The sequence below is a fragment of the Amblyraja radiata genome, chromosome 21, assembly GCF_010909765.2.
Source record: "Amblyraja radiata isolate CabotCenter1 chromosome 21, sAmbRad1.1.pri, whole genome shotgun sequence".
Classification (NCBI taxonomy): Eukaryota; Metazoa; Chordata; class Chondrichthyes; order Rajiformes; family Rajidae; genus Amblyraja; species Amblyraja radiata.
The window spans coordinates 28531595-28558333 of record NC_045976.1 but is presented as its reverse complement, the minus strand read 5'-3'; the positions used below and the strand labels follow the sequence as shown (position 1 = coordinate 28558333).

Sequence of the window (26739 nt, the reverse complement as noted above, 5' to 3'; positions counted from 1 at the left end):
ACTTTATTTTTCTCTCTCAACTTGGACATTTTTCTTCTCATCTACTGTACGCGTTGGTTCTACAAACAGCAATTACACTCTAGTGCTTTTATTATGTCTTAATATGTTACCAATATATATGAGTATGCGTTAAAATATCCTTTGTGTATTTTTACTGTTCATGCGCAAACCTTGGCAATGAACATGAACAGACACATTGCAGTCTAGTCTAACACTGTCCTTTTCTAGGGATGGTTCGTGCAACTTTTACCATGGTTAGCAGTTAGGTGGGGGAATAATATTATGATCATCCTGACTGAAGAACAACAATTTAAAGTCCCTCCATCTAACCAAACTACAAGGGGAATAGGAAACCACGTCTGATATGCTAGTCAATCACAGTTTTACAGGACATTAGGACATGCAGGAAGATCACTAGACTAAACTGGTGGGGTTGTTTTGCATATAAGCAAACCAGGGATGCATCACAGCATGGTTTGGGAACTGCTCCAATAAGATTGTAAGAAATTGCAGAGAATTGTGGATTCATCACACAAACCAATCTCCGTTCCATTGACTTTATTTACACATCACCCTGTCTCAGTAAAGCCACCAACATAATTAAGGAAGAATCTCACCCCGGTCGCTCCCTCTTCGCCCCCTCCCATCAGGTAAGAGGTGCAGAAGTGTGAAAATGCACATTTCCAGATTCAGAGACAGTTTCTTCCTAGGAGTTATCAGGCAACTGAATCATCCTATCAACAACTAGAGGGCAGTCCTGAGCTACGATCTACCTCACTGGAGACCCTCAGGCTATCTTTAATTTGATTTAACCGGACTTTTTCTTGCACTAATTGTTATTTCCTTTATAATGTGTCTGTACAATGTAGATGGCTCGATGTAATCATGTATAGTCTTTCCGCTGAATGGTTAGCATGCAACAAAAGTTTTTCTCTGTACCTCTGTACACGTGACAATTACACTAAAGAAACTAACATCATGGCTGCTACAGAATCATGCATGGAACCTTTCCCATGGCAGCTATAAAAAGGCTGCATAGGAAAGATGTGTGAGGAGGGGGGAAATGTTTGTGCACAACTCCCCACCTCTGTGCGATGGCCTGCTCTGAATGAGACCCGTCAAAAGTAGCCTTGCATTCCAAGGGCCAGGATTATCTGATGTTCATAGGTGGCAGTGCAGATTGAACAACCAGTGTGGAGGTTTCAAATACCTTGATGTTGAATATTAGCTGGCAGATACTGCTAGATATCAACATCAGATTTCTTAATTATGTCTCATTGTTGATGCCAGCCTTACTTGCAGATTTTCAAAGATTGCAGGCTGCACCATATAACCATATAACAATTACAGCACGGAAACAGGCCATCTCGGCCCTACAAGTCCGTGCCGAACAACTTTTTTCCCCTTAGTCCCACCTGCCTGCACTCATACCATAACCCTCCATTCCCTTCTCATCCATATGCCTATCCAATTTATTTTTAAATTATACCAACGAACCTGCCTCCACCACTTCCACTGGAAGCTCATTCCACACCGCTACCACTCTCTGAGTAAAGAAGTTCCCCCTCATGTTACCCCTAAACTTCTGTCCCTTAATTCTGAAGTCATGTCCCCTTGTTTGAATCTTCCCTATTCTCAAAGGGAAAAGCTTGTCCACATCAACTCTGTCTATCCCTCTCATCATTTTAAAGACCTCTATCAAGTCCCCCCCTTAACCTTCTGCGCTCCAGAGAATAAAGACCTAACCTATTCAACCTTTCTCTGTAACTTAGTTGTTGAAACCCAGGCAACATTCTAGTAAATCTCCTCTGTACTCTCTCTATTTTGTTGACATCCTTCCTATAATTGGGCGACCAAAATTGTACACCATACTCCAGATTTGGTCGCACCAATGCCTTGTACAATTTTAACATTACATCCCAGCTTCTATACTCAGATTTATAAAGGCTAGCATACCAAAAGCTTTCTTTACCACCCTATCTATATGAGATTCCACCTTCAAGGAACTATGCACGGTTATTCCCAGATCCCTCTGTTCAACTGTATTCTTCAATTCCCTACCATTTACCATGTACGTCCTATTTTGATTTGTCCTGCCAAGGTGTAGCACCTCACATTTATCAGCATTAAACTCCATCTGCCATCTTTCAGCCCATTCTTCCAAATGGCCTAAATCACTCTGTAGACTTTGGAAATCCTCTTCATTATCCACAACAACCCCTATCTTGGTATCATCTGCATACTTACTAATCCAATTTACCACACATTCATCCAGATCATTGATGTACATGACAAACAACAAAGGACCCAACACAGATCTCTGAGGCACCCCACTAGTCACCTGCCTCCAACTCGACAAACAGCCATCCACCATTACCCTTTGGCTTCTCCCATTCAGCCACTGTTGAATCCATCTTGCTACTCCTGCATTTATACCCAACAATTGAACCTTCTTAACCAACCTTCCATGAGGAACCTTGTCAAAGGCCTTACTAAAGTCCATATAGACAACATCCACTGCTTTACCCTCGTCAATTTCCCTAGTAACCTCTTCAAAAAATTCAAGAAGATTAGTCAAACATGACCTTCCAGGCACAAATCCGTTGACTGTTCCTAATCAGACCCTGTTTATCCAGATGCTTATATATATTATCTCTAAGTATCTTTTCCATTAATTTGCCCACCACTGAAGTCAAACTAACAGGTCTATAATTGCTAGGTTTACTCTTAGAACCCTTTTTAAACAATGGAACAACATGCGCAGTACGCCAATCCTCGGGGACTATTCCCGTTTCTAATGACATTTGAAATATTTCTGTCATAGCCCCGGCTATTTCTACACTAACTTCCCTCAATGTCCTAGGGAATATCCTGTCAGGACCTGGAGACTTATCCACTTTTATATTTTTCAAAAGTGTCAGTACTTCTTTTACTTTGAAACTCATAGTATCCATAGCTACTCTACTAGTTTCCCTTACCTCACATAATTCAATATCCTTCTCCTTGGTGAATACCGAAGAAAATAAATTGTTCAATATCTCCCCCATCTCTTTTGGCTCTGCAGATAGCTGTCCACTCTGTCTCTCCAATGGACTAATTTTATCCCTCGTTATCCTTTTACTATTAATATAGCTGTAGAAACCCTTTGGATTTACTTTCACCTTACTTGCCCAAGCAACCTCATATCTTCTTTTAGCTTTTCTAATTTCTTTCTTAAGATTCTTTTTACATTCCTTATACTCCTCAAGCACCTCATTTACTTCATGCTGCCTATAATTATTGTAGATCTCCCTCTTTTTACGAAAAAGATGTCCAATTTCCCTTGAAAACCAGGGCTCATTCCAATTTTTACTGTTTCCTTTCAACCGAACAGGAACATAAAGATTCTGTACTCTTAAAATTTCCCCTTTAAATGTCTTCCATTTCTCTTCTACATCCTTCCCATAAAACAAAATGTCCCAGTTCACACCTTTTAAATCATTTCGCATCTCATCAAAGTTAGCCTTTCTCCAATCAAAAATCTCAACCCTAGGTCCAGTTCTGACCTTCTCCATAATTATATTGAAACTAATGGTATTGTGATCACTGGACCCGAAGTGCTCCCCAACGCATACCTCCGCCACCTGTCCCGTCTCATTTCCTAACAGGAGGTCCAGCACTGCCCATCCTCTAGTAGGTACCTCTATTTATTGCTGCAAAAAACTATCCTGCACACATTTTACAAACTCCAAACCATCCAGCCCATTTACAGAATGTGTTTCCCAGTCTATGTGTGGAAAGTTGAAATCTCCCACAATCACTACCTTGTGCTTACTACTAATATCTGCTATCTCCTTACATATTTGCTCTTCCAATTCTCGTTCCCCATTTGGCGGTCTATAATACACCCCTATAAGTGTTGCTACACCTTTCCCACTTCTCAGTTCCACCCAAATAGCCTCCCTAGATGAGCCCTCCAATCTATCCTGCCAAAGCACTGCTGTAATATCTTCCCTGACTAGCAATGCAACACCTCCACCTCTTGCCCCTCCAATTCTATCACACCTGAAGCAACGAAATCCTGGAATATTTAGTTTCCAATCACAACCCTCCTGCAACCATGTTTCACTGATCGCCACAACATCATACTTCCAGGTGTCTATCCAGACTCTAAGCTCATCCACCTTTCTTACAATGCTCCTAGCATTAAAATATGCACATTTAAGAAACCCCCCCGCCTCTTATTCTCTGTTTATTTCCTTTTTTTTCTTTCTCCTCTTGTGTCCGAGTGCTTCCCTTTTCTGCTTCCTGCCTCCCATTCTGTCTTCTAGCTTTCCCTATTTGAGTCCCTTGCCCAACCATACTAGTTTAAAGTCTCCCCAGTAGCCTTTGCAAATTTCCCCGCCAGGATATTGGTCCCCCTCGGGTTCAAGTGCAACCCATCCTTTCTGTACAGGTCCCACCTTCCCCAAAAGAAGTCCCAATGATCCAGAAACTTGAATCCCTGCCCTCTGCACCAGTCTTTCAGCCACGCATTTATCCTCCACCTCGCTCCATTCCTACTCTCACTGTCGCGTGGCACAGGCAGTAATCCTGAGATTGTTACCCTTTTCGTCCTTTTCCTTAACTCTCCTCCCAACTCCCTAAATCCTCCCTTCAGGACCTCTTCCCTTTTTTTACCTATGTCATTGGTACCTATATGTACCACGACCTCAGGCTCCTCTCCCTCTGATTTCAGGATATCTTGGATGCGTTGAGACACGTCCGAGACCTTGGCACCAGGGAGGCAGACCACCATCCTGGTCTCCCGACTGCGTCCACAGAATCGGCTATCCGACCCCCTAACAATAGAGTCCCCAATTACTATTGCCCTCTTCTTTTTGTCCCTACCTTTCAGAGCAACAGGACCGGTCTCTGTGCTGGAGGCCCGTCCACTGTCGCTACCCCCGGGTAGGCTGTCACCCCCATCCGTACTCAAACGGGAGTACTTATTTGCAAGGTGTACCGACATTGGAGTACTCACTCGTCCCTGCCTCTGCCCCTTGCCCTTCCTTAGCGTGACCCACATGTCTCTCTCCTGTGGTTTTGGAGTGACCATCTTCCTATAACTCCCCTCTATGACCTCATCACTCTCCCTGACCAGACAGAGGTCATCGAGCTGCTGCTCCAGGATCCTAATACGGTCCCTTAGGAGCCCCATCTCGCTGCACCTGGTGCAGATGTGGACGTCTGGAGGGCCATCCGACACCATGACCTCCCACATCTGACATCCAGAACAGTACACTGCTCTGGCTGTCATTCTCCCGCCTTACACTGGATCCGATACAAGTATAATACAATAGAAACTGCTGGGAGAAATCAGCAGGTATCTGACTCACAACAGCTGCTCCCTCTTGACCTTTTAACTGCACCTTTATTATATAATCAAAAAGCACTGTACCTTTCCTAAAGCACTGTACCTTTAGCCCACTGTACCCTTGGCTCACTGTACCTTTACTAAAGCACTGTACCTTTAACCAGAAAGCAGAAATGCTAACCTAAGGTTGCACCCAATCAGCTGCTTCCTCTAATCTGCTTCCACCAATCAGCGGCTTCTACCAGAACCCTCCCTATGAAGTGTGGAACGTTACAGATTTCGGTAAAAGCCCTGACCCTCCTCCACTCGCTCCAACGGTTCCCGGGCCTCTGTAAAATAAAGCCCCGCGCCCGATTTAAATACTCACATCCCTGACCCTCCTCCACTCGCTCCAACGGTTCCCGGGCCTAGCCCTGACCCTCCTCCACTCGCTCCAACGGTTCCCGGGCCTCTGTGTTCCAAAAGTTCCAATTTACATTGTTAAGTGGGGAGATGTACAGTGTGCAGTTCAGGATCTTATTAGGTGCTGGACTGAAGCCAGGAATTCACAAGATACAAATTATACTCCTGGGTGACTGGGCCAAATTTCCAGCGGGTATAATTTTACCTGGAAATTTACTAGTTATCCACCCAGGCTAAATTACATTTATGTGTCATTTTAAAATGAGCTCTAATGGCTGCAATATCTGAATATCTTTTGCGGAGCCAAGACGACCATTCTTGTTTCACAAACTTACTTTTCTCTTTTGTCCTTGATCATTTCCCCAGGGTTAACATACAAGGTTGATACTGCAGCAGCCATAATGTCATTGAAACCTTTAGTTTCTTTAGTCTAATTGTCACGTGTACAGAGGTACAGTCAAAAGCTTTTGTGTGCTAACCATTCAGTGGAAAAACTCCATGATTACATCGCCATCTACATAGTAAAGATACATTATAAAGGGAATAACGTTTAGTGCAAGATAAATGTAGTGCTATCTGCAAACTTATTAAACATGCTTTGCACATTTTTGTCTAAATTGTTGGCGTAATACTTGTTAAATTTAAAATAAACGTTATTGTCTTAGTTTATAATTTAAATTATTGCATGACAAGTCAATTAAACATTGTTATAATTCACAATTTCTTTATTTAATGCAAAACCAACATGCAGCACTCAAATTTTCTGTTTTAAAATACAAAATGATTTATTGTAGACTGTGTTGGCTGCAATTGTGATGGTGAACCTGAAAGGAATATTTAAACAATTTATGGATATACCATTACTCTGGCGAACCAGCAAACATGAACTTGTAAGTATTCATAATATTTGTTATCTATAAAAACTTGAGGAATGTTGACATGAACAAGATGAAGGCTTTCAATATATATATTTTTTGGATGCTAGGGAATGCATCATCTAAGCATAAACCATACTGCAGAGCAAATCATACCTGAAAATAGTAATGATAACAATTTCTCCCCTACCCATTCCCCTCCATCTATATTCTTTCCTCTGTCTTCAAAATTCACAAAATCCTTTTGTCGCACACATTCTGTTTTTTTTCCATCTCTGGCCTTTGTCCAATGTCTAACAACTACCCCCTTCCTTGTGCCTGTGTTCACAAATTATTTATCACGCTTTTTGTCCTGCCTCTTCTCTCACGTTTTCTTCCCCACCACGCCCCCGCAATCAGTCTGAAGATGGGTCCTGACCTGAAATGTCATTTATCCATGCACCGATGCTGTCTGACCCACTGAATTACTCCAGCACTCTTTTTTGTAAACTGCATCTGTAGTTCCTTGTTTCTCTAAAAGCATTGATTGAATTAGGGATGATGTGTAATATTAAGTGACATGCAGTACTTCAGCTGTAGCTGTATTTTCTCTAGTAACAGTTGACCTGGTGAAAATACAAATTAAATGCAACTAATCTGCCGGAGAAACAAGTGGATGCAAAGTCAATGCTTCAATATCAGACCTTCTACAGCATCTTCTAGCAACTTGGGTGATGTTTCACTGATTTTCCCCAACCAGCTTAATTTAATCAGGCGACATTTTGGGTCAAAACCATTCTTCTTGAGGTGGGGATGCAGGTGGATGGGGAGGAGAGGAATTGGTACGAGTTCAGTTAGGGGACAGGGAAGAGAGGGGTAGAAAAAAGAGGCGAGGGGGGCAAGAGGTTGGCAGTTACACCTGGCAACTTTTTCTCCCCTTCCCCCTCCCAATACATTCCTTGCTCAAGCTTCACAATTCACAACTCCTCCATTCTTGGATGTCACGCATTCTGTTTTTCATATCTGGCCTCATATCTGACAAATTACTTGCCAGACATTGACCTGACCCCCCCAACCCCCCTCCAGATTTCTTCCTCCCCTTCCGTGATCAGTCTGAAGAAGTGTACCGACCTGAAATGTCACCCATCTATGTTCTCCAGAGATGCTGCCTGACCCACTGAATTATTCCAACGCATTTTTAATTTTGTAAACCATAATCTGCAGTTCTTTATTTCAACTGCTTAATTTAACTGGAGTGCATAGATTTAAAACTACAGCTCTGTGTAGGCATAACAAATTAATAATTAGAAGAGTTCAGAATTTGTTTGCAAACTGAAAGTAATTAGGATTTTGATCTCTTCAGCCTGATGATGGAGGCAAAGGCCCTTAGTGTCTCTAAAAGTACTTGGATGACAATTGATGAATCAATAAGATATATAGACCAAGATCAAGAAAAAAGAATTAGTGTGGATGGATACTTCTAACCATGTATGAACATATTGAGTCTTATAAAATCCCCCTGTACAGTAGGGCTCTGTTCTAATAATCCCCTCAAACTAATTCCAATTTGATTCTGGACTCTATAACTTTGCTTATACAGATCACCATATGATTTATTCTGTTGAGAAATTGTCTTTATTTGACTACAATGTACCCTGTAATACTTCAGGCTCTTTGGGTCATAATGCTCATTATGAATTTTGGGGGGAAATTGTACTAGCCATATCAAAAACTAGACAAACAAGGCCGAGGGAATCAAATAAAAGGATTTAAGCACATGGAGAGAATGTCTTGCTTCAATGGAAAGTGCCTTGTTTAGACTACACCTGAAGTACTGTTTACAGGATGACAGATGGTGCAATGGGCTAAGTGTTCGGCTGGCAACCTGAAGGTGGCCGGTTCGAATCCTGCTTGGAGTGTGTACTGTCGTTGTGTCCTTGGGCAAGACACTTCACCTACCTTTGCCTGGGACTAGAGACGGAAATTAGCTACTGATTGGCTACAATCTCGCATATTTACATGCAAAATGTTCATTAATATGCACTGTCCCTATAAACAAAACATTATTATTATTATTATTATTATTACTGTGTAGAATTCTGATCAGAAGGATATCTTTGTTATTGGGGAGTGTAGTGAGGATTATTCAGATTGACAGGTCTGTCTTTTACAAGGAGATTTAATAGATGACTGCTATTCAGTAGAGTTTGGTAGAGTGAGAGGATCTTTGAGCAATGCAAAATTCTGAGGGCAGGGCAGAAGGGGAGAATATTCCATGCACGTGGAAACTGGAACTTGGTCAAATGTTCATAATAAGGGATATTCCATTTAAGAGGAGAAATGTCATCCCTCGGAGGATGGTGAATGTCTGGAATTCTCTACCCTGGAGTTGTGCAACTTGGTCATTAAATGCCCTCAAAGCAGATGGATACATTTCTGGATATTAAATAACTTAGATTATTGGAAATGGGGTAGGGAAATGATGTTGAGATAGTAGTTGATCCGTGATCTTATTGAATGGCAGAAGTGGCTTGAGGGGCCAAATGGTCTTTTCCTTGGGCTGCTATATAAATGGGATTTTTTTTTAAAGGACCACATTGCTAATCAGGTTCAAAGAGGTTCTGAATAAATTTATCTGCCAAGTTCATTAACTTCACTGTTTTGGCTCCTTTCAAACCATTTGAAGTGTACACCCAACAATACACATCTACGATATACTTGCAGCTCACAGCAAGTGTTGTTGAAGATGATCTGACTGAAGTGGTAACTGCAAAAATTACAGCTCAGTCTGGGCATAACAAATTAATTCAATTAACTGGGTAGAGTTGCAACAGTCTACTGTGTTTTGAATGAAAATGTGTATCATGTCGTTTTGGCATTTGCCCCATGAGATGTCATACTTCCCCTTTTCCCAACTTGACACCATTCAGATAATAATCTGAATGTACAGGTAGCTTGCCAAAGTAATTATTAAAATGACGGACCCAAATATTCTAGCATAGTAATATAGATTCTTAATTTCAATATATTTTAAATGCATTCCTTTTTTAATGCCAGGTGCTACTTCCTGCCCTGCAGAGCACCCACATGCTCATTGCAATCCTGCCCCAAGTGTTGACTGCAAGGGAGGTGTAGACGCAATTTGTTCTACTCCCTTTTTGCACAGAAATATTCAACCCCTGATGTACAACTCCTCCCTGGCTACATGTCGAGTCGTGTGGAGAAATACATCCCTGTTTCATCTTGCCCCTGGTGTAAAATATCTTCCTGACATTCCTTTCCATGTATACAGTATGGTGTAATTTTTGTACTGACCATAATCCTTTCTTGTCTAGACATTGTGGGTTGTATCATTTCTGGCCTCTCTTCTTTTGGGATTGGACTATGGACTCATGGTTGCAGTGGGATTTGCCATTTTTGGAGTTGTTTTTAGAACACAAAGGTTAGATACAAAGATCTTATTGCTTGATGGCTGAACATCTACTTTTTAAATGTGTGCATTTTCATGCAACCTTTGGTGTAATTTTTCTTTTGGTAGCAGTCCTGGTCATCTACTTCAAACACAGCCTTGTGTTATTGTGCAGTACTATTAAGCAGTGTTTTTGCAGTGGACATTCCCCATTGCTGGCAAGAATGCCCATTCAGAGTACTTTTAAGATAAGAAATGGGCATGGTTAAATGTGTCCTGTTTCAGACATGCATATTTCTTTGTGCATCAGTTTAAAATAATTTGGCTGATATGTGGCATCAATATTACTTTCTGCTTAAATTCAGGGCACTTATCAAATTGAGAGACATGAACCATCAACCATTGATGTTCCATGACATTATTGGCACTGCAACATCCAGGATTGATATTCTGCACCAGCCATGTAAAACCCAAGGCTAAATGAGTAGTTCAGGGCTTTGTAACCTGCAGCAAAAGACTGACCACTTGACATCCCAAAGCCTCCACTGCCATAGTGAGGCCACAAGCAGGCTGGAAGAACAACACCTCATAATCTGAACAACGGTCTGAAATATCATCTGTCCATTCCCTCCACAATGCTGCCTGCCCCACTTCCTCAGTTTCTCCAGCACTATATTTTGCTCATGATTCCATCATCTGAAGTTTCTTCTGAGATACCAAAGCCTCTTCACTTTCACATAACATGTTACGAGTGTTATGGAATACTCTCCACATGCCTGGTTGAATGCAGATCAAGCATTCTGATTAGCACACCATTCGTCACTTTAAAATTAGTTTATTCATGGTCCGGCTGTTCTGTGTACCAACTACACAATCACTTTGGATAGCCAATGTTTGATTTTTCATTTGGGAATTATGAACCTTGAACATTGTATTTTTGTAGATGGTACCTCTGAAGAATCACAATAAAATATTTTACATTTCTTTCAGTTGATATAACAGTAAAACCAATTTCCTTTTGCAGTCCTAAATACAGGGTTCTTGGTCAGATACCGAATACAGATATCTACTGGGATGTAGAAGCTTATGAGGAGGTGAGAACTATATGTCTTTCGAATTATTTCTCTGTGGATGAACCATAGGTTCAAGTTGCCGATTTGCTTAATACTTCCATAATCTTGATTGGGGTGAAAAATATTTGCATTCTAGGTGCAGGAAATCCCTGGGATAAAGATATTTCAATCAAATTCCTCTCTGTACTTTGGCAATATTGACTTGTATGTCATTGCATTGCAGGAAAAGGTGAGTAATGAATGATTTTTACAATGAGTTTTTTTGTTTCTGCCATTTATAAATCATGAGAGTAAAGATAACTAAATCAGGCAAAGTGAGGATATTAAATATTCTCGGCAGCAAAATCCCAAAGCCATTAAATATATTCAAAGAGAGAGAGGCTAGCTCTAGGAAAAACGAGTTCCTTTCAGAGACCAAAAGAGAAATGTGCGTGTGGAGCCACGAGCTGTGAGTGGGATCCAAAATGAAACTTCTTGTCAATATGCAGCAGGGGAAGGATGTGGAGGATGGAGAGTTAGCACAGGGTACTCTTATTCTCAAACATGTCGGTGTCACGAAGGAGAAAGTGTAGAGATGTTGATATGCACAGTGGTGGATAAATCTCCAGGGCCAGACCTGATCTATCCCAGGATGTTATAGGAAGCAAGGGAGAAGATTGCTCGGGCTCTAACGTAGATTTTTGCATCTTCATTAGTATTGGTGAGGTACTGGAAGATAGCATAGCCAATGTTCACATTCAAAAGAAGGACGGGTAGGCCAGTGATCATTACATCAATAGTTGTGCGGAAAATAAATCTTGGGGATGGGTTTTGTGTTTAGTCCTACAGCGTGGTAACAGGCCCTTTGGCCCAACTTTCCCACCCTAACCAACATGCCCATCTACACTAGTCCACCTGCATGTGCTTGGTCCATATCCCTCTATAACCATCCTATTCATGCGCCTATCTGAATGTTTCTTAAATGTATTATAGGACTTGCCTCCATTACCTCCTCCGGCAGTTCGTTCGATTTAGCTATCACGCTTTATCACCCAAAAAAAAAAGATCCCCTCGGGTTCCTATTACATCTTTTCCCCCTCACCTTAAATCTATGGTTCCTGGTTCCCCTACTCTGGATAAAAATGCATTTGCCCTATTTATTTCTCTAAGATCGCCCCTCATCCTCCTGTGCTCCAGGGAATAAAATCCTAACCTGCTCAACCTCTCCCTATAAATTGCCTTGCTATTGGCTAGGGCGGTGAGGAAGGCATCTGCAAATGTACAAAACATTGGTCAGGTTGCACTTGCAGTGTTATGTCTGGTTTTGGCTGTCACGCTATAAGAAGGATGCGATAGTGTTAGAAAGAGTGCAGAAGAGATTCACTCGGATTTTGCCTGCCGTGAATGGCTGCAGTTAAAAGAGTTTGGAAAGGTTGGGTTTATTCCCACCGGAACTTTGGAAGGCTGAGGGGTGAACCTAGATGTTTATAAAATGATGAATGGCATGGATAGGGTAGATCGCCTTTTTCTCTGATGGGGGAATCTAGAACTATAGGATATTGGTTTAAGGCAAGGGAAGAAATTAAAAGGAAATCTGAGGGGCAGGTTTTGCATGATGGAAGAGAGGGTGTGTCATATGTCATAGGAGCACAATTAGGCTATTCTGCCCATCGAGTCTACTCCATCATTCAATTATGGCTGATCTATCTTTCCATCTCAACCCTATTTTCCTGCCCTTTCCCCATAACCGTTGACACTCGTACTAATCCAGAATTTGTCAATCTGCGCCTTAAAAATACCCACATGATTTGATCTCACCTTTGGATAAATATGAGGTTATCCACTTTGGTAGCAAAAACAGGAAGGCAGATTATTATCTAAATGGTGTCAAGTTAGGAAAAGGGGAAGTACAACGGGATCCGGGGGTCCTTGTTCATCAGTCAATGAAAGTAAGCAAGGTACACAAAATTGCTGGGGAAACTCAGCGGGTGCAGCAGCATCTATGGAGCGAAGGAAATAGGCGACGTTTCGGGCCGAAACCCTTCTTCAGGGCCTTCTCCTTCTCCTCCGCTCCATAGATGCTGCTGCACCCGCTGAGTTTCCCCAGCAATTTTGTGTACCTTCGATATTCCAGCATCTGCAGTTCCCTTTTGAACAATGAAAGTAAGCATGCAGGTACAGCAGGCAGTGAAGAAAACTAATGGCATGTTGGCCTTCATAAGAAGAGGAGCAAAGAGGTCCTTCTGCAGTTGTACAGGGCCCTAGTGAAACCACACCTGGAGTATTGTGTGCAGTTTTAGACTCCAAATTTGAGGAAGGCCATTCTTGCTATTGAGGGAGTGCAGCGTAGGTTCACAAGGTTAATTCCCAGGAAGGCGGGACTGTCATATGCTGAGAGAATGGAGCGGCTGGGCTTATATACTCTGGAATTTAGAAGGATGAGAGGGAATCTTATTGAAACATATTAGATTATTAAGGGTTTGGGCACGCTAGAGGCAGGAAACATGTTCCCGATGTTGGGGGAGTCCAGAACCAGGGGCCACAGTTTAAGAATAAGGGGTAAGCCATTTCGAACGGAGATGAGGAAACACTTTTACACACAGAGAGTTGCGAGTCTGTGGAGTTCTCTGCCTTAGGGCTCTTAAAGATAGCGGAGTCAGGGTATATGGGAAGAAGGCAGGAACGGGGTACTGATTGTGGATGATCAGCCATGATCACATTGAATGGCGGTGCTGACTTGAAGGGTCAAATGGCCTATTCCTACATCTATTATCTATTGTCCACAGCCTTCTGTGGGAATGAATTCCACAGATTCACCACCTTCTGACTAAAGAAATTCCTCATCTCCTTTCTAAACGTATGTACTTTTATTCTGAGGCCATACCCTCTGGTCCTAGACTCTCCCACTAGTGAAAACATCCTCTACGCATCCACTCTATCCAGGCCTTTCACTATTTGAATAGTTTCAACGATGTCACCTTCTTCTTTCTGAACTCCAACAACTAGAGGCCTAGTGCCGTTAAACGCTCATCATATGTTAACCAAATCATCCCCGGGATCATTCTTGTAAACCTCCTCTGGACCCTCTCCAATACCAGCACACCTCAGATATGGGGCCTAAAATTGCTTACAATGCTCGAAATATGGTCTGACCAGTGCCTTATAAAGCCTCAGCATTATGACCCTGTCTTTGTATTCCAGTCCTTTTGAAATGAATGCTAACATTGCATTTGCTTTCCTTACTTGCAAATTAACTTTTTGGGAATCCTGCACCAGCATTCCCAAGTCCCTTTGCACCTAAAATTTCTGGATTTTTTTCCCCCATTTAGAAAACAGTCAACGCTTTCATTCCTACTGCCATAATACATAACTGCACACTTTGCATCTGCCACTTCTTTGACCACTCTCTCAACCTGTCCAAGTCCTTCTGCAGAGTCTCTGCTTTCTTTACATTACTTGCCCTTCCACCTATCTTCGTATCATCTGCAAACTTGGCCACAAAGCCATCAATTGCCTCATCCATATCATTGATATGCGAATGAAGAGTAGCAGCCCCAGCACCGACCCCTGCGGATAAACCAAAAGTCACTGGCAGTCAACTAGAAAAAGCCTCCTTTATTCACACGCTTTGCCTTCTGCCATTCAGCCAACCGCTTAGGGGTATACTATAGGGAACAATGCTGGGACCATTGTTTCTCAAATGACTTGGATGAACATGCAGGTGGACTGATTAGTTTGCTGACTCCACAAATAATTTGATTGATTGCTGTGTGGAACAAGCTGACAGACCAAGTGATAGAGGAAGCTAATTGCAATGTTTAACAGGGATGTTGACAGTTGCTTGGATAGGAAAGGAGTAGAAGGATAGAGACTTAATGTGGAAAACTGGTATTAAGGTAGAAAGGCAACATCATTGGCAGGGATGAGTAGAGCTGAGAGGCCTATTTCTGTCCTGTACAATTCTATGATTTGCTGCATTTTTAAGTGGCTAATATCTCTAAATTCTTAAACTTTCAGATTGAAATAAATCCAACTGCAATATTATTGGCAAAGAAAACTCTTGAAAAGAAAATGAAACAAAAGGCAAAGTTGTCAGAGGGAAAGAAGAATGCTTTCCTAAAATTGGTAAATATAAATATGGCAAGCTTTATGATTTAAATGTGTAACTTTGACAAGGTAGAAGCTAATTAACCGAGCTTAAAATGCATTATGTCTGTATTCTCTTTCGATCTGTTCCAAACATGGCCTGGTCACATAACAATGTGAATGATGTGTAGCAGTAGGGTACTTGGCCACGCATCTGTTTCACTATTTAATGAGATTGTGACTGATCTGACTGTAACTTAAACTCCTGACTCGGGTCTACTGGCAGTCGCCTTTTATCCTTTTATCGAGCATCAATCTACCTTTTGGCTTCAGAATTCCAAAATCCTGAACTCGCTATCTCAGAGATGGAATTAAAGACTCTTGACACTCGTTTAAAAAAAAAATTTGCTTTGTCAATCTTAAATGACCACTGCCTTATTTTAAAGTGGTGCTTCTCCACCCTCTCCCTCTCCCTCTCCTAAACCCCATTGGTTCTAATTTCTCCCGTGTCCTTTCCGTGTGCGGACGTGGCGTCGATGGACGAGAAGCCGAAGCAAAGAAGTCGAAGCCAAAGAACCGAATGGAAACGAGGCCGAAACGTCAAATGACCGAAAGAGTACAAAGTCGAAACGCCAACAAACCGAAAGAATGGGCTACCTAAATGCAAACTAACCGAAAGGGCGGGATGTCTAAAAGCCAACTAACCGAAAGGGCGGGATGCCTAAAAGCAAACTCACCGAATAGCCGCTCTGTCGAAACACCACCTACCCGAAAGGCAGCATCACCTACAAGCCAACGAACCGAATGCCGCTCAACAGAAAAGTCAAATAACGGACATGACGTTGCCGGGGGGCGGGTTTTGTCCTGCCTACACTTTTGACCTTGGCTATTTAATGAGTAGCCATTAGAGCATTCTGATTTACCAAATAAAGTTTAGAGGTGGCTGCTGAGAAGTTGTTCAATTTCTTCTTCGGATTCGCCAAAGTTAGAATGAAGTAAAATTTTGATTCCACTTTACATTGCTGAATTTTAATTTTGAGTTTAGATGATACAGCCTAAAGGGAGCCATAATCACATTGTGTGATAAAAGTTCTAGTTTCTCCATTCAGCATTTTGCTCTTTGTGGGATATTAGTGCATTACATCTATTGCTCTGGATTTTCCATAAATATATACACTTTGTAATGCAATAGTCTTGTTATGTGCACATTAATGAAATTGTGCAAGCAAACCATATGATGAGGAAATTTCAAGAAAACAGGAAATGAAAGTCAAGAACAGGAAGGAAAACTGCACTGCTGCATAATGTTTCAGGCATCCAGCAGCATAATACAAAAAAATAAAAAACTGGTATTTGTAAATCCCTTTAAATAAGATCGTGATTGACCTGTTGCTTCATTGTTCACTCATCGTATTCTCTGGTTTCCTTAGAATCCATTGATTGTAGCTTTGAATATACCCATTGAGCACTGCAATCTTCTGAGGTAGGGAATTCGAAAGATTTGTAACATTCATGTTTGAATTTAATGGCTATTCTCTTATCTTGGGACAATACCCACTAATTCTATAAGCCCAGCTAAAGGAAAATCTCTCAGCATATTTTCCACGAACCCTGCTTAAAATCTTGTATGTCGCAATGACATTATTTCTCTTTTTTTTAACTATATAGAGAAAATGTCAAAGTCAATCTCTCCTATGGGACATGCCCATCGTTTCAGCAATTTATCTAGCAAGTATATACAAGACAAGTATATACTTCAGGTGAGGAGAACAACATTCCACACTGATCTCAAAATGGAAACTTGCCTCCCTACATAATTTTAACAAGATCTTTTTATTCTTGTATTCCAATCTCAGTACATTTAAAACCGTAAGCATTTTTTTCTTCCTAGTTGCTTGCTCAACCTGAATGGTTACTTTTTGTTTCTTGTGCGCCAGTTTTTCATCATTCAGTATTTCCTGTTTTTCTACTTGTGCATGTTGCATTTCTTCCAATAGGAAGTATTTTACTTGTAGATCTACCAATCTTTAAAAAAAATAAAAGCAACTGCGTTTCCCACAGTTATTTTACTTTGTTCCTAACTTTGTTGTTTTCCTTTGAGAGTAAGTTGTTCCTCTCAATAAATTATTAACTGCAGCGTATTAGATTAGTCTGGTAATTAGTTGAGACAGTAATTTGTATAAAAAAACTCTATACAATGGCGGTTTCTCAATTACTTTTGCAGAGAAAAAGTGAAAAGAAGCATGTAACGCAGAATAAAGTGTCTGAAGACCATCAAAATGAAGAGGCTGCAAAAGAAGTTTCAAATATGCAGAATGCTGAGATATACTTTGCTAGCACTGGAGCAAACATGCCAGGGGAAAGCCTAGATGAAGAACAAACAACACGTGTCAAAACACCATCTGACATCCATTCATTAATTCTGGACTTTAGTCCAGTCAATTTTGTAGATTCTGTTGGAATAAACGGACTTAAAATGGTAAGTATTAATCATTTTGACTGAAAGTGCTAATATTCCATGACATAGGTGAATTTCCTTTGTTCTCAATTTGATAGCTCCTTGTCGTTATGTTCTCCCTGTCCCTAATGTTGCAACATAACTGTAAATTTAATTTATTAGTTGACCCACAATTGTACAAGTCTTAAACTGTCAATATTCAAATCGAGCAGAAATGCACGATTTTTGGTATTTAAAGTTTAGTGCTTCCTGTCTAAATAACAGGTGAGAAATATATTGCAATCCTAATTAACAATGCAATGTCCAGGCTGTCCCCTGGTTATGTGAGGGTTTTATTCCCGACTGTCCATAGATTGTTCTGTGAGTCAGTACCGTCCATTTTCTAAAGTTAGCCATAATCATACACTTGCTCTAATTCTCTTAATTCATTGAATAATCACCCTACCACTGCTCACAGTTAAACTAATATAATATATTGTATCCAGTTATTACTGAATACCATGAAACATATTATTTACTATCTTGAAAAATATATGGGTGAATTTGTATAAAGTAGGATTTTTGTAAATAAAGTTGTGTTTTAAATTTAAAATAAGTGTTTAAAATTACAAATTGATAGTCTGTGAACTTGCTCTTTTAGTCTTGTGGCATTATTCTCCTCACCCTTTCGCATTCCGACATAAGTTTGTAGTTATTCTGAAAGCTTGCCTTTGGTATCATAGGGTTCTCCTTGTAGCTTTTGATCGTCTAAAGATAATCAGCGACTTGGGGAAACAACAAACCCACTCAACTTCAGATATGCATATTTTCCCAACACAGTCATGCAGTTGCAAATGAAGAAAGTGAGCATCAAGAACGTGAAATATTCAGACAAACTAAATAAAGGAGAGGATGGTTCTGAGAGGAAGTTTAGAATATTTACGGGACAAAGCCACAAACACATTACCACATAAGTAAAGATAATCAGGGTGATTCGGGAAGGGACTGCTCACAAATGTAAAAGTATATCTCTAATTGGAATCGGAGTAAATGAAATGGCAATGACAAATAAAAGGCTCCTTAGTTGATTGTATAAATTACTTGTAACATGGCAACTCAATAGAAATAAATGAATACCATCTAGTGGTTGCTACAGAGCCTTTGACATGGGAACTAAATATTCTAGGATATTCAACTTCAAGAAGAGAAAACTTAAATGCGAAATAAATCGGGTCATTAACTTTAAACAATGAGATAAAGGTATTAGAGAGAAAAGATTTGAGCTTGGAAAATAAACAAAAACCCACATTTTGAGAACCACTGATTTTCCAAACACTCAGGCATCACTAGGCGAGTCAACTGACTTCACTGGTGACCTTGATCTATCTGATATGATACTTGTATAATCTTGGCAAGCCTTTAGCATAGTCTAAAATGTGGAGCTTTTTAAAATTCTATAACAGATTAGATGATAAAACTCAGGCTTATATTTGTCCTTAATTGACATTGTGTTTCCTTATGATATTTTCAGATGCTAAAGAAATATGCAGAAATTGGAATTAATGTCTCCATATCTGGATGTAATGGTAGGTATAAATACCATCTTCATGCGAGAGTATCTAGGTTTTCCTATCTATTGAGTTATACCTTGAATATACTCGGTGGCTGAGAGAATTCAAAAGAGAAATTCCTTGTTTCGCTCTTAACTGGTAAACCCCTTAAATTGAAATGGTGATTTCTGTTTTTAGACTCCTTGTCGGGAGAAACCTAAAACCTTCATCTATACTGTTGAGCCCCATTGGAAATTAGAATGGCAGAGTAGACTTGATGGGCCGGATGGTCTAATTCTGCTCCTGTAACTTGTAAAGTTATGAAACATATAAATTATACATTGCAAATTTTGTAAGATGATGAAAAGAAAAAAAAATGCAAAACAAAGTTAGAAAAAAAAAGTCAATGGCAATACAACAGGTAGTGTTCTATTACTGAGGTAGGATTAAGGTAGTGCAGGATGGTTCAAGAACCTGATAGTTGTATGAAAGTAGTTGTTCCTGAATCTGGTGGTGTGCGACTTCAGATTTGTCCTTCTCTAGCCTGATTAAGGCAGTGAAAATAGATCATGCCTGGATAGTAGGGATCCTTGATGATAGATCCTTAATGACTATCACCTTAACACAGCATCTCGTAGATGCTTTCGATGGGAGGGAGGACTGTGTGATCGACATTGTTCAGTCCTCCACTCTGCAGCCTATTGTGTTGCTGTGTATTGGAATTGCCGTACCAGGCCATAATGCAACCAATCAGGACACTTTCTGTAGTGCATCTGCAGGAATTTGTTAGAATATACAGTGATGTGCTGAATCTCTTTGTACTTTGAAGAAAGTAGAATTGCTGGTCTCTATGAAAATGAGTTATGATCTCAAATAGGGCTTGGTAGGATATATGCAGGATAGAGATTCTCTCTGTCATGGAGAATCACAGTTTCAACCCAAGGGATCAATCATTGAGGATTGAAAAAAAGAAAAACATATCTTCAGAGGCAGTAGTGAACCTTTTGAATTCTTTATCCAAGAGGACGAGCAGACTGGTAGCATATTAACTTTCACTGATGTGTATACAAGGACACCCAGATCTCTCCCAATGCCAATACCTTTCAAACTCTCACCATTTCAAATAGAATGCTCTGTTTTTGTTTAATCGGCCAAAGTGGATGGCCTCATATTTTTCTACACTGTATTCCATCTCCTGTGTTGCTGCACATTCACCTAGCCTGACAACTGCTCATTTGCATCTGATTAGCATTTGAGAAAATTGGCATTTGAGTAAAAGGTAGCTGAACAGTTATTCAACGAGCATGGCAAACAACCTCTTAGATGAAAATTGAATTAAAGGCTTTAAAAATAATAGATGTTGCATAGAAATCTTTATCTTCAATCCCTTTCTTACTAATGGTCTTATTTCTGGTACCCGGACGTGGCGTCAAAGGACAAGAAGCCGAACGGAAACGAAGCTGAAACGCCAACTAACCGAAAGGGTGGGACACCTAAAAGCAAACTCACCGAAAGGCCGCTATGCCGAAACGCCAACTCACCGAAAGGCTGCTCTGCCGAAAAGTCAATTAATGGACATGACGTCGCCGGGGGCGAGGGGGGGGCTTGTCAGCGATTGGTCCAGACTGCCGCATCCACCACATCACTGGCCGGTGGAGACGGGAGGGTGGGGGTCATTTTCCCACATAAGTCATAGGTGACTGGGCAATCTGAACCCGAGCACCAAGTTGTAAGCGGCAGTAGAAGTGCATCCCTCGGGACAGCCCCCACTGTCCCACGGCCACGCTCCGCACTCCGCCACGTCTCCCCATGCGGCCGCACACACACGGGTCGGGGCCGGGTGGAACAGAGGTGTGGGATCAGCTGGCCCCTCCGCCCACCCAGAGTCAATGACCCCGATGCACTGTCATCGGACCCCAACCCCCACCAGGGTGATTCACCCCCCTGACACCCACACCGGATGATTCACCCCCCCCCCCAACCCGGCCACGGGGACAGACGGCTCGGGGCATTGGCAGCCATAGGCAATTGCTTTTAAAACATGGGGGGGGGGGGACACACAAATTCCCTGGCAGGCCGATGACAAGTGTGCATGACAATGAACAATTTGATCTCCTCCCACTCCCCCCCCCCCCCCCCCCCCCCCCCCTTTGAAAACAAGAAGTACGTTTTATTTATTGTTTAAACACAGTAATACCATCTGGTTGCCTGCGTAACGCACACAAGCTCCCACGCTCAAAACACCAGATAACATAGATAAGATAAGATAAGATAGAATTTATTTGCCACACAACCAGGGTCGGTGGAATTTGGGTTGTCAGCAGCGATACAATAATAAAGAACACACAACCACAATAAAAATGTAACACAAACATCCACCACAGCATTCATCACTGTGGTGGAAGGCACAAAATTTGGCCAGTCCTCCTCCATTTCCCCCCCGTGGACAGGACCAGAGTCCAGAGTCAGTCCAGGATCGGCTCTTCCTCACCGGAGACCGCGGCTTTAAGTTGTTGTAGGCCGCAGGCCGGCGGTCGAGATTTAAAGTCTCCGCCGCAGCCAGAAGCACCGTAGACTGCAGGGCCGGCGGTCGAAGCTCCCCTCCAGGGGTGATAGTAAGTCCATGCCGGCCCCGCGGTAGAAGTTGGCCGCGGGCCGGCAGTGATGGCCTCTTCTTCCCCCGGGTCCCCCACGAGGGATCCCGGGCTGTAGACGCCGCACCAGCTGGAGCTCTGCAGACCGCGACTTCAGGCTGCGACTTCAGGCTGCCGGCTGCCCCGGGCCAGCGAAACGGAGCGCTCCCCTCCAGCGAGCCCCAGCGAGGGCTCACCCGCTCCACATCGAGAGTCCACGCTGCGCCCGCCGCTGAAGCCCCGGGCGCGTCTCCGGGAAAGGCCGCGCCGATCCTTGATGTTAGGCCACGGGGGAGGCGACCTGGAAAAAGTCGCCTCTCCATGGAGGAGGCGACCGAAGCGGTTTCCCCCTCACCCCCCCACACAAAACACACAAAGGAACATTAAGCACATACTTTAAAACATACTAAAAAATTAAAAAAAGTTGAAAAACTGACGCGCTGCTGACATGGCTGCACACAGAGGAGCGCCCCCTACAGATGATCTGTTTTAAACGAAGATGAACACAAAAAGCTGGAGTAACTCAGCGGAACAGGTAGCATCTCTGGAGAGAAGGAATGGGTGATGTTTCGGGTCGAGACCATTCTTCAGACCTGAATGGTCTCAGCCGATGAAATGAGACAACTGTCACACAAAGAGAGACACAAAATGCTGAAGTGACTCAGTGGGACAGGCAGCATCTCTGCAGCGAAGGAATGGGTGGCATTTCGGGTCAAGACCCTTCAGACTCAGTCTTCAGGTCTGAAGAATGGTCTCAACCCGAAACGTCACCCATTCCTTCTCTCCAGAGATGCTGCCTGTCCTACTGAGTTACTCCAGCTTTTTGTGTTCATCTTCGTTTAAAACAGATCATCTGGTGTTTTGAGCGTGGGAGCTTGTGTGCATTACGCAGGCAACCAGATGCTATTACTGTGTTTAGACAATAAATAAAACGTGCTTCTTGTTGTCAAGGGCGGGGTGGAGTGGGAGGAGATAACATTGTTTGTTGTCATGCACACTTGTCATCAGTGCGCCAGGGAATTTGTGTGTCTCCCCCCCCCCCCCATGTTTTAAAAGTGATTTACTATGGCTGCCAATGCCCCGAGCCATCTGTCCCTGCGGCCTGGGTGGGGGGGTGAATCACCTGGTGTGGGTGTCGGGAGGTGAATCACCCTGGTGTGGGGGTTGGGGTCCTAAGGCGGTGCATCGTGGTCAGTGACTCTGGGTGGGCGGATGGACCAGCCTGTCCCACACCTGTTCCACCTGGCTCCATGTGTGTGTGTGTGTGTGTGTGTGTGTGTGTGCTGCCGACTCACAGCCCGTCACATTGCGGCCGCACGGGGTAGACGAGGCGGAGCGTGGCGGTGGGACAGTGGGGGCTGTCCCAAGGGATGCGCTCCTTCGGCCACTTCCAACTTGGTGCTCGGGTTTAGAGTGCCCAGTCACCTATGGCTTGTGTGGGAAAATGACCTCCACCCTCCCGTCTCCACCGGCCAGTGATGTGATGGACGTGGGGGTCTGGACCAATCACTGACAAGTCCCCCCCCCCCCCGGCGATGCGATGTCCGTTATTTAACTTTTCGGCAGAGCGGCCTATCGGTGAGTTGGATTGTAGGCGACGCAGCCTTTCGGTGAGTTTGCTTTTAGGCGTCCCGCCCTTTCGGTTAGTTGGCTTTTCGGCTTCTTACGCTTTCGATTAGTTGCTTTTTCGGCTTTGTTTCCGTTTGGTTATTTGGCTTCCACTTCTTTGCTTCGGCTTCTCGTCCTTCGACGCCACGTCCGCACACATTATTTCTCCATATGATGACGTTTTTGTTTTCTAAATCTGAAACGTATAATTGTATAATGTCTTTTTTCCTGACAGGGTCAGTAATTGCAGATCTGGAACGGCTGGAATTCTTTGATAGCTCAATTACAAGAAGTCTTCTGTTTCACAGTGTACATGATGCTGTACTGTATTGCCAACATAAAGCTGCTTCTGAATCACTTTAGAAGAGTCCTTTGCTGCAGCTTGCCATCTTAATGAAACGCATTACTTGGAGCAGGAATCATCTCGTCACTTGAGAAATCACCATTCAACCATAATCACAGGAATATTACCCCATTAAGACTAGCTTATGCATTTGTGACCAATTTGAGTTTCAACTTCAATATGTTGTAGTTTTGGGATGGAGACATTTCAATACTGGTAACTAATTTTTTGAAGTTGTGTTCATCTATTTTTGAACTTTAAACCAGTTTCTCACTTGTTTCTCTATTCTTCCTGAACTTTGCTCATGCATTGTTCATTGCTCAACCTTCAAGAGATGTGCTTTCATTCTAGCTGAGCCGAGTAGAATAAATAACCTCCTCGTAGAACAAAAGATCTGCTCCCATCTTCATCCATGCCTCTGTCATGTGGAGAGTCGAGTAGAACCAGCATTCTCAATGGTGCACACCATGCCAGAGAGTGGCCTTTACTTTTAGTAGAGCTTACAACCATGCATATATTGAGTACTTAGCCATTATTGCTGTCGTTTTTCTTTGAAACATTCATCTTAATCATTAACAGTGCATTCTGCAAAATAATTCTTAATATAATTCTAGCCAGTCCTGTGAATGTAAAATATATTTTATGTTTTTGTTATGTTACTAATCTAAATCTGGAAGATTTATCTCCTCACTCATTTGTCTATCTATCGCTCATCAACTATCATATTGTGCTGAGAGTTTGGCCCCTGGCTTCTGACTATCCTGCTTTCCTTGTTCGTGTTCTACTGAATTTCCCATTTCTTCTTTGAATCACTTTTTATTTAGAGATGCTGACATTGAATTTATTTTTGGGCAAGAGGCGCAAGACCTAGTCTTACAATTCAAGTGAGGTTGACTGTATTACAACTATCTCGATTAACATCAGATAGTTCACATAATGCTTTAAAGGTGGACATTGTTTTCCAATGTCACTCTGCCAATTGCAATTTTCACAAACTGCACAGATGGCACTAAATATTATTGTGATAATGTAAATATTTTTTTAAATTATGAAATTTAGCAAAATCTCTGAATTTTGATAGTTTAATCATCAAACCCGTTTTTCATTACTCAGAAGTGACCATTATTTTTTGATGGTGTTTGAAGGTCAATTTTATACTTTATTAATTTTCTACAACTTAGAGCAATATAAATATCACAATACAAACTGTTAGACTGTTTTGGATACAGGTGCAATGAAGAATTAAAGGACAGTGGTGGAAAAGTGTGGGTTTTCTGTATCGTGTTGTCAGGTGGCCAAAGCACAAATATTGTTAATTTTGTTTTGTTAAAACTGGTTTGCTTTCTGTATTTATTCATTGTACTAACATATCATAAGTAAACTACTGTGTGTTCCCAGTTCTACTGCACATTATATGAAGGGAGCAAAACTTCCCTGTGCGAATAACGCGTATATTCACCTGACCATAATTACTCTGAGGCTTGGGATGGCTGTTCTTTGAGAAGTTATATACATTGCACTGCATTGTTGGCATAACAATAAATCCGTCACTCAAAATAAGTACCTTTATTTATATCAGTGATTTCTTACGTAAATATAAAAATCTTATTGTTTAATGTTGAGTCTTTGAAATCTGTAAATTTCAAATAAATCATTGTAAGGTTTTGTCACTTGTCAGACTAAGAAGGCTCAGATAAATCAGGAATTTGACAAGATGTTGACATCTGACTGGCAGATTTTTCTTCTCAAAATGAAGGAATATTTTCCCTGGGGATATAGAAACAATGTTGAAGGATCACTAAGGGAAAAATCCTTAAAATAATTTATAATCTTGAAGGTTTTGCACATTTCCAATTTTGTTTTTCCTTGTTCCTAAGGTCCAACAATAGTAGCTGTCTAGACTTTAAATTTATTTTCCTATCATTGTAAATAGTCATTATCTTTCAAAAAGAACATTTCTGGCATTTTTTTTAACATCCTAGATAGCCTTGCACTCAAATGATCAGGTTTAACATGGTTAGCTCTCGTGGTGTTTTGATACAGTAGCCATCAGAATCCACCTTCAGGTATAATAGTAATTTGCCTTAAAAGTAGGTATTACAAATTCACAACAAAGACATTGCTCTTTACTAGTTTTGGAGGTTTATGACTCACTCCATTTTACCAGTTCTAGAACTGTTCTGTTTTATGTTGTGCTCTGATAACTGAACATATAAAATATAGAATGCATTGCTGATACAAGAGCATAAGTTGAACTCCAAAGCTGCTATTTGGAATTTTGTATCAATCTATTCTTGTGAATTGAAATGTAAATGAGAATTTCTTGATTTGAAAATGCAATTTATTGTTATTTGTAATGTATTTTTATACAATAAAGAAACTATTGCAAGTTATTTCTGTGTGACCTCTTCAGTGAAAGGTTATTATCTTGTTCAAATTTATTGTTACCGGTTGCTGATAAAACGGGAAGCTTATCTCTTTCTTACATTGTGAATGTTCGGCACAGAACCAGGCCCGCCCTTATTGATATTATCTATCTATGCAAATATCATTTAACTGCATTAGGTCCTCACACCTTCATTGTTTTCTATTCTGTCCAAATGCCTTCTAATTGTTGAAATTATATCTCTCCATCACCTCCTCTGGCAGCTGTTCTAGTGATAGCTCTTAATCCTCTTTATACCAAAGATATTAAGTCCCAAGCCATATTTGACACATCAGAATGAGATGGTCATTCAGCAATGCTCCATAATTCATTAAGGTTATGGCTTATCCTTTTATAAGGACTACTTTCCTATATCAACTCTCATTCCTGGATTCCGTTAATGGGTAAACAATTAATGTAGACAATGGCTGAGGGTTTATAACTGCCTTGGCAATTCACCTCGAAGAAACCTCTTGACAGCTGTTAAGCGCCAATCCTTTATTTTGAGATCCTTGGATCTAGGTTCATGGGAAATGTTATTACTGTATCTACCCTCTCAAGTCCTGAGAATTGTGTATGTTTCAATAGGATCGCCCCACATTGTT

The 26739-nt window shown here is 41.6% G+C and overlaps 1 protein-coding gene across 3 annotated transcripts in view; it reads left to right on the top strand.

Moving 5' to 3' along the window:
- slc26a5 (solute carrier family 26 member 5) overlaps positions 1-26102 on the top strand; it is a 54686-nt gene extending 28584 nt beyond the window's left edge. For all 3 annotated transcript variants that reach the window (XM_033039871.1, XM_033039869.1, XM_033039870.1), the window contains 8 exons: positions 6532-6627; positions 9927-10033; positions 11025-11094; positions 11210-11302; positions 15070-15177; positions 17363-17617; positions 19107-19161; positions 23602-26102. In XM_033039871.1, coding sequence (XP_032895762.1) covers positions 6532-6627; positions 9927-10033; positions 11025-11094; positions 11210-11302; positions 15070-15177; positions 17363-17617; positions 19107-19161; positions 23602-23729 — 912 coding nt within the window. In that variant the 3' untranslated portion in view covers positions 23730-26102. The remainder of the gene's footprint in view (positions 1-6531; positions 6628-9926; positions 10034-11024; positions 11095-11209; positions 11303-15069; positions 15178-17362; positions 17618-19106; positions 19162-23601) is intronic.
- The last annotated feature ends 637 nt before the right edge of the window (positions 26103-26739 follow it).